The sequence below is a fragment of the Colobus angolensis genome, unplaced genomic scaffold, assembly GCF_000951035.1.
Source record: "Colobus angolensis palliatus isolate OR3802 unplaced genomic scaffold, Cang.pa_1.0 Scaffold160, whole genome shotgun sequence".
Classification (NCBI taxonomy): Eukaryota; Metazoa; Chordata; class Mammalia; order Primates; family Cercopithecidae; genus Colobus; species Colobus angolensis.
The window spans coordinates 1110890-1123929 of record NW_012114711.1 but is presented as its reverse complement, the minus strand read 5'-3'; the positions used below and the strand labels follow the sequence as shown (position 1 = coordinate 1123929).

Sequence of the window (13040 nt, the reverse complement as noted above, 5' to 3'; positions counted from 1 at the left end):
AGCCACTGCTCCCAGCCTTTAAAATGCTTAACACAAATATTGTAAATATATACGTGCAAGCTAGTGCCAAATTACGGCAATGGAGAAACTTATTTAGGTCTGGATTTTGTTGACAATCAGCATGACTTGCCTGGCAAAGAACCGCAACTGTCAAGTCAGATGCACCCTCTGCTGGAACACCTTGTCACCACATTAAGAAACAGGGCTGTAACAAAGTCATGCATTAAGTTTCCTCAGTTGAGGATCTGAGGTGGGTGGTGGCATAGGGTGAGGTGGGGTGGGGTGGGGTGAGGTGTGGGGTAGGGGCGGCAGCAGGGTAAAGAAACCATTATGGTACATAAAATAATTACACACATAAAAATATTCTAATGTATATTTTATTGCATTATGAAAATACATTTGGCAAAGTAATCTAGGCTCCAAGTTGAAATAAAATTCTGAAGAGTGTACTGATTTTTAAAATGTGAAATAGTAGATGTATTCTAACCAATACATACTAGCACTCTTATTAGGCCAAAACCCAATAAACCTAATTTTTATAATTCCATATGAAATTACAAGGCGTTTTGCATTCATTCATTTTATGATTAGCACAAATCTTGAGAACTGACCCTCACTTTATCAAAACCAATGTTAAATTCCTGTTCAGAAGACAATTTGAAACACTACTGAAAATTTTCAATTCCTTTGGTTTTATAAGTTGCATTTTCATCCTTACCATGTTACATTTTTTCATAATCAAACATTGTAGCAGCTTTAGATTCTGCCCAAGTACCTTTAAGTAAACTAGTATATTACATTTACATTATTTGAAAAATCGCTGATTTTACAAATGCAAAAATGCATAAATACATGCCTATCTACACTGGCAAAACAAAATACTCTGAATCTCAACGCTTTAACAGGCCACACTTTCTGGCCGAGGATTTCTGGGATGCCGTTCCAAGCCACAAGGCCTGGCTGGCAATTCCACTGCTCGAAAACACACTTCTGAAAGGTGTAATTACAATAAACCCTAAGCAGGTTAAATTTATCTAATAATCAACATTTAAAATATGACATTTTCACTACTTTTGCTACATTTTTCAGAACTGAAAATATATCTTTTTCAAAAATGTACAAGGATATTTTCACTTTTTAAAAGGGAAAAGTGCTAAAAACATAATACATCTCTCTCTCTCTCTTTCCTCATCAGCTTCTTCAAATTTATTTTACATGTTGGGTTATAGTCTAGAGAACAGGTAAGTAATCTGCTCAAGGTCAGAAACAGTATCTTTAATCACTGAGGTCTCCATTCTTCATTTAGATCTTTTAACAGGACTTTGCTTGATGTATGTTAAGAAATATGCGTAAAATCAGACTTTTAAAAATTCGTGTAAGTCAATCAGTTATTATTAGAATTGACATTTTCATTAAGCAAAGTCTGTGTTAAGTGCACCTATGAATACTTGCGGAAATTTACTTCCAAATGGCCATCATTATCTAAAACCAGCTGAACAAGCTTTCCCAATTTAACTACAGAAGTATTCCACCTACCCTAAAGATATTCCATGAGCATTCTACAATTATCTGTATAAACAGCAACAAGTTTGGTCTATGATCAACATATGAATATCTAATAAATATTAAAACTATTAAACTATAGATTAAAATGCAGATCTCTCATAGAGTTAAGTGATGTCATTTTGGTACATTCACCATTATTGTACTTTATTTAATAAAGAAATACATTTGCCCTTGCAAATACAGCAATTGCAAGTTTACAAATAAAACCACAGACCTCAAAGTCATAATGCTAAATCTTCAACTTGAAACCAACAAAAGTAAATCAATTTGTTTACAAATGGTCCATGGCACTACAATTAAAATAAAAAATATCAAAGGTCACAGGATCTTAGGTAGGTTTACTGACAATTTCATAAATATTCAAAAGAAAATTTCAAAATTTCTAAACTTAAATTTGCTTCATTTTAACATTTTTGAAAAATTTTTTTAAAATTTACAATGTTTAATTTTTCTCCCCTCTTGGATATAGTAAATCAATATTCAGATTTTATTTCAACTATTAGACATAGTCACAAATATATCATCTAGCTGTTGTGAACTTGACAGTCAAGTCAGTCAGTAGTATACTATCCTACAAACATAAATGGATCCAAATAGTTTTGGTATTTATAGTCATGACGATTAGTCAAAATGCAAAACTTGTGGTTGCCCCCCAAATCACCCAAAAGCATATGATACAGTGTCAGAAACTGTTTGCATCAGTTTTAGAAGCCCATCTGTGTAGTTCAGGTATCTGAAACTTTAAAAAAGGGGATTCTTCCATATTTTGATAAAAATGTACTCGAATATTTCATAACATTAATATTTATTGCTTTATATGAATACTGTATTGAAAGCCCAAGCATTCAGTTTACACACAGAAATTATACAATTATATACCGCTTCACAAAGGCAGTGAACACATTACATTCTACAAAATCTACTTTACAGAAATTTAAAAACTCTAAATATCAAAAGGTACAGTTGAAGAAACAGGTATAAATTTGGCAGCCAGTAATTTTGACAGGGAGGTTGCAGTTTGCATGACTTTAAATATGTAAATTTGAAAATATTGAATTTAGAGTAATCATTGTGCTTTGTGTTGATCTGAAAAATATAACACTGGCTGTCGAAGAAGCATGTTCAAAAATATTTAATTCACTCCAAAATGTCATACAAATTATGGTGGTTTCTATGCACCCCTAAAGCTTCAGTCATTTAGCTCAGGTACATACTAAAGTAATATATTAATTCTTCCAGTACAGTGGTGTTTCATACCATTGACATTTGCATACTCTAGAATAATTTAGAAAGACACGTGTAATATTCACAATGTTCAGAAAAGCAAGCAAAAGGTCAAGGAACCTGCTTGGTTCTTCTGAGATGGTCTCATATCAGCTTCATAAACGTTCATTCTACAAAATAGTAAGCTAACATTTGAACACAATTTCCAAGATAAAGCATATTTTCTCATAAATAATGAAGTCTTTTTCTCAGGCACCTCAGAAGTATACAAAAGAATTTGAGTTTGAACAGATCTCTTGGAATGTGTTTAACCTGGTATTTCAACAGTCTTAAGATTTCCAGGGTTTCACAAGGGCCAGATTTTATTTCAATTACTCAGAAGAGAAAGAAAATGTCTTCTGAAAGAGGTGAACTCAATCATTACCAATAGAAAAAGTATCCACTGTATTCATCTCTTATAGAAACAGAAAAATATAACATTTCCCCCCTTAGAATAATATATATATATATATGTGTATGTATATATGACTTAAAGTTCCATTGTACGTAGCCAAACAATAAAATCTGGAAACCAGCATGAAACCCTACAATTCACATGTTAAAACGTTGAAACTATGACCAAAATATGAAAACTGCTAGAGCTATCAGAAAGAGACAAGACAAAAAGCTTCCTGCATACGTATAAACTAAAAGTGATAATCTCAAAAAAACTTTTCAAAATTATAATTACCTTCCAGTTTAAAAACTTTAATCCTAAATTTAAAAAAAAAAAAAAAAAAATCTATACACAAACCACTGATTTGCCCAGACCAAAAAAAAAGAAAGAAAAGTCAGCGGTAAGGTAAGCAGGACCCAGAGGAGCTGATATTCACAGTTCTTACATGTACAACTCTTTCAGGAATTATCCATAAAGTACTTTATTTTACAACCTGCTTCTCTTGTAAAACTAAAGGTCCACTTTATTACATAAAAGTTTTATACAGTGTTAAAACCAGAACTGTATGTAAAATACTGCATCTAAATGTTTCTAAATAGTTAGTCTTGTTCCATTGGTTCATCGGTGACTTCTGTGGCTTCATCATCATTTTCCATGGATGATTCTGAAAGAATCTCTCCAGTTTTACTGGAATTGGATCCTACTAATTCTTCTGTTTCACGGCAGTCAGAAGAACCACTACTTACAGGGCCTTCGTTTTCACCACCTTCAGAATGTAGTAAATCTTTCTCAGCTTGAGACACATCAGATTCCTCCATTTGATTATTTTCCTCAGAAGTCTCTTCATTCACAGTTAAGGCATCATCAGATTCTTTTTCTTGATTTTTTCTTTCTGGGATCATTTCTCTTGATGTCATAAAAGACTCTAAAAATAAGCAAATGTTGTTGTAGTTAAATTTTATTTTCAAAATACCTCCACAGTTAAGTTTCATGAATTCTGATATTCTATAGTTCAAATCACATCCCCTGAAATTCAGCAGCAACTACATACAGGTGGGAGAAAAGCCCAACATCAGCATTATAAGGAGTTCCATTATGTAAAATTCTTTCACGAAAAAAATGAAGTACAAGAATTTGAGGATCTCCTTACTCCACCCTTTTACAGATGGTCTCTAAATACCTTCTTCTTCCTCTTCATCCTCTTCTTCATCCTCTTCTGTACAGTGCTGCCGGGTACAACGGCTTTCTTTGTCTTTATCCTGAGATGAAGATGATGCTTCTGTTTCTTCCACCATAACTGAAGAAATTTCACTGGAAGTTGTCTGACTGGCTGTTTCTCTGACTTCACTTTCTTTGTCAAACCTGAGTCTTTTTACCTCATGCCCCTCAGCTTCCACAGCATCTTCATCTGGATGTTTATTTTTCAAAGGGCTCACTGAGGAAACTTCTGATTCAGATGTCGAAGAGTCACTGTAAATGTTTTTTTAAAGTGTCATTAATAAGATTATTTTCCCCATCTTCTACATCCCCATTTTTAAGGTTAAATAATGTTTTAAATTGTATTTTAGTGCCAAAGTTAAATTATAACACCTGAGCAAAGAAAAACACAAGAGAATAATATCAATGTAACCTAAACTGTTTGATGAATAATTCCCAGTAGGACTCAGAAAAGCTATAAGACCTTTCTGTGCAATTCTCCAGTAAGTTAAATATTCTCCTACAACAAACCCACAAGTCTTCCATACGGACATACTCTCTAAGTCCTCTCCCTCAATTAGTCTTCCTTCCCTTAAAATGATACAGAAAATTTGAAGATATAAATAAAAGGTGTCCTTTTATGAACTACAGTGAGAAACGATTCACAAAACCAACTTATTTATAAAGATCTTTTCTCTTTTCAAGTAACTTTCAGAAATAACAAATAGAATGGATCATATCTACTTTACTTTTAGACCCTACATAAAGTCTCCACAAATTAGCAATTTTAAAGTCTTGTCTGTGTCCACCTTCAACATTTGCTACAGCTGCAAAGAGAAGCCAGTGCTCCTATAAACTGCATGAAAACCTTGTTCTGTCCCTCAGAACTTATAAATAGTAAGTGATAAGTCCTGATTAAATGTTAACTTTTAATAAATATAAAACACATACAAACCTGTGATTTTTCTCTTCATTTTGCTGCAAATTTGCCTCTTTGCTGTCTGTGCTCTCAGGCAACCCATTTGTTGTCATGGGGGCTGACAAAGAAACCTTTGGTCGATTAAGTGGCCTAGGTGTCCCAGGCCCATTTATATTAGACCTATAATAAGATAAATGAACATCATTTCTTATTTTTATAAAAAGTCATTCCTCTTAAGGTATGCTGATGTGAATATATCACAGAAGTATTTGCTGCAACTTTGTTTTCAGGCCCATGCCTTACCAAATTAACTAATTCTATGTAGTTCATCCTATAGTATCCATAAAATGCCCAATTTTTAGAAAGTACACTAAGCCTGCTACTCAAAATGAGGACAATGAGGACAATGCAAACTCTGTAGGTATCAAAAATCTAGAATCTCACCTCTCAGTATAGCTTGGTGAATTTCCAGGAAACATAACACCATTCATTCGATTTAAACTATTGGAATTGTTTTTCCTATAAGAAAAGAAAATATACTTGTGGATGACTTAATTTTTTTTTTCTTTTTTTTAGACGGAGTCTGGCTCTGTCACCCAAGCTGGAGTGCAGTGGTGCAATCTCGGCTCACTGCAACCTCCACTTCCCAGATTCAAGCGTTTCTTGTGCCTCAGCCTCCCAAGTAGCAGGGATTATAGGCGTGCGCTGCCACGCCCAGCTAATTTTTGTATTTTTAGCAGAGACGGGGTTTTTGCCATGTTGGCCAGGCTAGCCTCGAACTCATGACGTCAAATGATCAACCCACCTCGGTCTCCCAAAGTTTTGGGATTACAGGCGTAAACGACCACACCCCCTTTTTTTTTTAATAACGAGAATTAGTTCATGTTAAGAGCGCAAGGACCCATGATTCCACCCAGCGCTCCCCGCTCAAGATCTTACGGGGTAGATGCCATCTGAAGCAAAGGGAGTGTGATGGTTGATCCTGGTATAATATCAGGAGCTTTAAATCCCGAAAATGTGGGGTTGCTCCTCTTGGCCCAGCAGTTTGCCGTTGCTGCTAAGTTTGGGAACATTCGTGGTGATAGCTGCCTAAAAATGGGGTGGCAAAGTACACCCCCAAACTCAAAATATTTCCCCAATGTCTTTTTAACCATTGTTTTTTTCTCCTCAAAGACTGGGATCTCAGACACAATGGCAGGTAGAGCAATGGAGCCATCCATGCACTGATCTAGAAACATTCTCACAGCATAATAGGTTGTCATCTGTGCTTTCTTGACAACTAACTTGACTTGCGTAGCTTGCGTAGAGGGGATTCAAACTCTCCAAGAAGAAATGTGAACATTAATTCTCCGACCCACGGTCTTGAGCTGATTCAGTCTATGGCTGATTCTGCATTGTAGCTCATTAGCAGATCAGCACTCTCACCATGTGAAAGTCTTCCAATAGATGCCATCATTGCCTTGAATGGTCTCTGAACTTGGAGACTGCTGGCGCAAATCTTATCACTTGATCCAGCGGCAACACCTATCAAAAGGTCACAGCAGTGGCGGAGAACTGATGACTTCTCAAGGGCAATAAAGTTAGGCATATCTTTGAATCCGCTAGCACAAGGAGTATCCATTTCCTTGTTCTTGTTCCCAACCACAATATTAGACCTCTTGCTCACACCAACACTCAGTAATGCCTCGTGTAACCCATCAAATATAAAACACAAGAATACTAAACTGGGGGTCACAGGGTGGAAATGAGATTTATGTGCCGGGTCTAGCACAGACTTGGCTGCTTTTTTAATGTCCTTAACATCCCCAATGCTGGGTTGGGGTTCCAATGCATCCAGTGGATACTATCTGTTTTTCCCGGATAGCTCAAAACTTCCTTGAAGGTCAGGGAGCCCACTCCTGTCCATCGCGTCATCTGTTGGGCTGCTGGTCTGTGAGTCCTTTCTTAGATGAGACATTGTGGGTGACTGGTTCCGACTTAATTCTTTAATTTTGGTAAGAATCATGGGTCTAAAAGATCTTTTGTAAGATCTGTCACAGACCCAAACAAAAAGACTGTGAGAATTAACACAGGCATACAATTTAAGAAAAGAATCCATTATTAGTCACTATGACTTGACTCTGCACTTCTTTACCATTTTTCCAAAATACCTCACGGTCATTAGCAAAACAAAACATATTTTGGTTCATAAAAGGAATTTTTATCATATATATATTTTAATAGTTTTTCTGTCAAGAAATACAGTATGGGATTATTTTAGTATCTTATTTAGCAACATAAGTATATTCTTGAGAACATTCTAAAAACAAATTGACTGGGCTGGGTGTGGTGATTCACACCTGTAATCTCAGCACTTTGGGAGGCTAAGGTGGGAAGATGACATAGCCCCCAAGAGTTTAAGGCTGCAGTGAGCTATGATCACTCATCACTGCACTCCAGCCTGGGTAACTCAGTAGTCTATGAAAGCAGAGTCAGATTAACCTTAAACCAATGGTTCTCAGCAGGGGACAACCTCCCCTCTCTGCCTTTCACATCTCCAGGGGACATTTGGCAATGTCTAAAGATATTTGGAGGGGGACACTACTGGCATAAATGGGTAGAGGTCAATGACACTGCTAAACCTCTTATAATCCCCAGGACACCCACTCACAATAGAATTATCTGGCACAAAATGTCCATAGTTCCAAGGTTGGGAAATTGTGCCCAAATTTAATTCTTACTTTGCCATATATAAATCTTGACAACTGGAAATATTTTCCATCATAAAGAGAAAAGCCATCAAGTAACTATTCCAAACATGGGAATTATGCCCTAGAGATACCCTGGAAAGGCATCTAGAATGGCATCTCAGGGACATGGGTGCCACCACAGTATGTAAATCCAACAATACTAAAATTACAGTAAATCAATTGCTTTAATCCAAATCTCTTTACCAGAAAAAACATACAGATAATGTTATCAGTAATATTCTACTTTGGGGACTGAATGATAGGTTCACAAGTATGTTATCACACTTTATTACATATAAAATTCAGTCTGTTTTAAGAATAATGTATTAGAAGCAATAAAATGATTAAATATAGTAAATAATATACTAGAAATAGAAAAAATATACTTACTCTGAAGAAGGATAAACACAGCTAACAACCATTACATTCTGTAATAACAAAAATCAGTGATTTAGTATGAAGAAAAGTACTACAACATAAAGTTTAATCATGTGTTTCTAAAATCACTCTGGTAGGTTAAATTTCCATTGATTCTAATTTTGCTAATGAAGGAAAATAAATGGTTAAAAATGAAAACTGGTAAAACAAAAACTAAAACAATTACAAAGGACCAAAAGAGAATATCCTACTCAGCCACTGATTTTTTTCCTACTTATTTTTTTGTCCTAGTTATTCTAGACCCCTAACATCATATACTATATGTAGTAGAGGAACTAAGCTCAGATGGAATCAACAAAGATGTTGAGAGATTGAAGTACACATGTAATTGATTTTAGGACCCATGTAATCGAATTAGGACACATGTAATTGATTTTCCTTACAAAGCAACACCCAATCCACAGCCTGTTGTGTTGCATCATATATGCCACAGAAAGACTCAAACCTTTTTTGTAATATATTTAATATGATCTTCCCGGTAAAAATAACTTTACTAATATTCAGTGTTCGCTGTTTATTATGAGTCACAGTAAGTGTTCTGCATTTAATCCCCTTCATAGCCCTATTATTAACCACATATTACAGAGGAGAAAACTAACTGGCCCAAGGTCACACAACTGTGAAGCACTGCAACCCTGATTTAAAGGCAGGGCACCTGGTATGACTACTGTAACATATTGCTTCTTTATCCAAAGATCTCAAAAATGTAATTATTACAACTCCTGGAGCTGAAAAATAAGTACTGATAAGCCATCTCAGTTTCCTGGCCTTTGGGAATATTATTCAATTGAGTATACAGAGGATCAACAAAATATATTAATCCAGTATGGCCTCAAGAACTACTGTAAATCACTATGTAATGGTTTTTGATCCCTGTTCCCAGGGTAAAATAAAGTGAATTTGAACCAGATTCTTAAATCAACACTGAAGTGTTTTTGGACCAATCATCAACTGAAAATTAGAACCCATTAGTCCAATCTTGGTTCTCACAGGGCTCCTTCATTTTTCACTCAAGACAAGTCAATATCTTACTTTTCATTCCCTTAAACACCTTGAGTCTTTGTTCTTCACATCATTTCCTTTTTTTTTTTTTCCCCCTTCTGAGACAGAGTCTCGCTTTGTTGCCCAGGCTGGAGTGCAATGGTGCAACCTGCAGCTCACTGCAACCTGCGTCTCCTAGGTTCAAGCAGTTCTCCTACCTCAGCCTCCTGAGTAGCTAGGATTACAAGTGTGCACCACCACGCCCGGTTAGTTTTTGTATTTTTTGCAGAGACAGGGTTTCACCATGTTGGCCAGGCTGGTGTCGAACTCCTGACCTCATGATTCACCCACCTCAGCCTCCCAAAATGCGAGGATTACAGGCATGAGCCACCGCACCGGGCCCACACCATTTCTTTTATTCAGAATACCCTTCCCTTATTCTAACACTCCTTCAACCCCCTCCACACACAAACACTAATGTTTATCTCTAAATCTGACCTGCATGTTTCTACTCAATACCTCATTTACATGCTCAGCACCAACAAGTTTCCAAAGTTATGTACCTCTGAACTCCAGAATTGGGAAAATGAATTCCATGGGTAAGTTTATAAAACGCTCTATAAAGTTAAAATAGCAATTATAATGTCTCAGAACCTTTAATAAGTTGATGTACACTATGAATTTCCAAGAAATAATAAGCTGCTTTCCCCCAAACTTCAATGATCAACACACAAACCCTCCTCTACCCACTCCTATTAAATCTCTCCATAAAACATAGAATGCAATCTGGAAAACAATTTGGGAAACTCAAGGTAGGCTAGAAAACATATTTCAAGAAGTGGCACCTGAAACGGATCCTACTCAATGTTCTTTTCTGAAATAAAAGCTATTACACCACAGCATAATATAATTCCAATAATAAAATAAATACCTTTTCTACTCCTCTGAGAAATTTGTCTGTTCCTGTATAGTTTCTCCTTGGATCCGTTAACAATTCACATAGTCGCTGAATAGTAAAAGGGATACTGCAAAAATATACAATTTTACAGTGTGAGATCACTGATAATCAAGAGAACTAGAAACATTATTTCTTTTGCTAGGTAAAGCTGTATCTAGTCACCCACGTGTTAAGCTACAAAAGAAAATGCTATAATAGGGAAATAAACGGATGAGTCTTTTAAAAGTAGACAATAAAATAAGCATACCTTTCTATGTAACAAAAAATCCAACTCTCCCTTCTTTTAAAAAGCAATAAAGGCAGCGGGGGAGAGGTGAATGGTTAATGGTTACAAAAATATAGTTAGATAGAATGAATAAGATCTAGTATTTAATAGCACAATAGATTGACTATAATAATTTATGGTACATTTTAAAATAACTAAGAGTATAAGTGAACTGTTTGTAACATAAAGCACACATAAATGCTTGAGGTGATGGACACCCCATTTACCCTGATGTGATTATTATGCATTGTATGCCTGTATCAAAATATCTCATGTACCCCATAAACATATAAACCTACTATTTACCCACGCAACTTTTTTTAAAGCAACTTAGAACACCCAAAATCAACAGAAAGCTTCAAAACTGAGGAAAAAATTTTTATGTAATATTCTAAATCCTGATAATTTGATTTTTAAGTTTACAACAGAGGTAACACAAATAATAATCAAGCTGGGATTTATTTAATATAGAAATTTTTCCTCAAGTATTATTCTGCACTGAAAGGTTTCTCTAAAATGTTCACACAAAACTACAAATAAAGTATTTTAAATGTGGTTCTGCTCCATTATTACAATTGCATATATAATCTACACGTTTAATCCAACTTAAAATATACACAATATTTATTTAACTTTACCCAATACTTTCACTATACTTCAATTTTTGCTTGATTATAGTAAATATAAAACTGATATAAGTTAGAACTAAAATCATTTTATAAGTATTTTTAAAAGTTTTGAGCTCATGTAGCTATTAGCATTCATAAGAATTACAAACTGAACAGAACAGCAGTTCTGAGCACAAAGTATGACAAACGCAGCTAAGAAGTACAAACACAAATCTTCAGACTTCAGTGTCTGCCATATCAATCTATTTATTCTCTTTAATGAAAAGAATTACAAAGCCTCAAATTAATAGTTAACATTCACAAAGGTCTTCACTTTTTATAGGCAGTGTGACACAGAATTTTCTGTGGTATATCAGCTAGTGAGTTATAATGCCAGAACTCAAACCCAGTCTAACTTCAAATCTCATGTCCTTTCCACTGTACCACACATACTTTACAAAATTATAGTTGTTTATTTTCTAACTGGATAAACTATATTTGGTTCTCATATTCTTTGTGTCAATACTATTATGTTCAAAGTATAATATGTGCAAAAAATTCTGAAGATGCTTAAAGTGCATGTTATTGATATGAGAACAAATGTTTTTAGATAAATTTGAGAGTCCAAGAATCAATCTTTTGTCTCAAACCTAAAATCGAAACCAAACCTAAAAGTGAGAAAACTGTTCTACCAAAAGACAAGGCACAGAATAAAAGATTCAATGTTTGCCTGAAAACACAAACATTCAGAAGCAACTAGAAATTGCTCTGGGTTTCTGAGGAAGAATACTTTTTTGCTTTTGAAAATCTACTCAGAGTGAAGTATGATGTCAAAATGAAGAATCCCTTTAAATGGGGAAGTACAAAGCACACCAACAGCATTATTAATTATGAAACAATAAGCTTACACATCTTCTGTTTCATTCCTATAAAGACAACACATAATTGGAAATCTATAGCTAATACACAAAACTAACTCCACTTTTAAAATGTTTAAGCATTTTCCACATGTACAACAAACAGTATCAGTTTCTCAACTGTCTGTCCATGAGACCCAGTATTATCGTGGATTTCAGAATGTTAGTGGTATAACTCACCTTAGCTCCTCTTCTAGTTCACTGCTCTTCAAACCTTACACACACATCACACCTAAACTATTTCCTCATTAATCACCCCATAGTGACAGTGTAATTAAAGTTTATTATTCAAAATATACAAAATCGCACCAACAGTTTGGGTATTCAACAAGTGTTTGGGTATTCAAATAGTACTTAACTGAAAAATACTGTCTAGTCGTTATGCTTTTTCTTCCAACTAAAATTCTTTCCCACATTAAAACCTAATGTTTTCTCACTAATTAAAATTACTTTTAACAGACGAGTATTTTAAAACTTCTTGTTTAACATTTACACTGAATGTTTTGCCTAATTTTCTTTAGAAATCTAAGTTAAATTGTAGCCAATTATTAATATTTTATGTGTTGGTTAATATTAATACTGCTTTGGGAGGGGGATATGTGTTTACATAGCAATGCTAGCAATAACAGCCTATGATAAAACGAGTTTAAGTTCTTAGACAATTTCAGAAACTTTTTTCAAATGACTTATTTCAAAAAGTAAAAGAAGCTTTTAAAAGTCATTTTACCAAGTATCCAATAGATGGCACTAAAATGTCACACAACACTTCCTTTCCTCACATGACAGTCTAAAACCCAACCAA

The 13040-nt window shown here is 34.9% G+C and overlaps 2 protein-coding genes across 2 annotated transcripts in view; both read right to left on the bottom strand.

Moving 5' to 3' along the window:
* Positions 1–359: 359 nt before the first annotated feature.
* PPP4R2 (protein phosphatase 4, regulatory subunit 2) overlaps positions 360–13040 on the bottom strand; it is a 74261-nt gene continuing 61580 nt past the window's right edge. The window contains exons 4-9 of the mRNA XM_011937207.1: positions 10422–10515; positions 8462–8499; positions 5787–5861; positions 5379–5522; positions 4407–4696; positions 360–4151 (exon numbers count right to left, since the gene is read on the bottom strand). Of these exons, the coding sequence (XP_011792597.1) occupies positions 3826–4151; positions 4407–4696; positions 5379–5522; positions 5787–5861; positions 8462–8499; positions 10422–10515 (967 nt within the window). The 3' untranslated portion in view covers positions 360–3825. The remainder of the gene's footprint in view (positions 4152–4406; positions 4697–5378; positions 5523–5786; positions 5862–8461; positions 8500–10421; positions 10516–13040) is intronic.
* On the bottom strand, positions 6361–7440 carry EBLN2 (endogenous Bornavirus-like nucleoprotein 2). Its single transcript, XM_011937206.1, is given in 1 exon segment — positions 6361–7440. A coding segment is annotated over 1 exon segment (819 nt). The 3' UTR covers positions 6361–6621.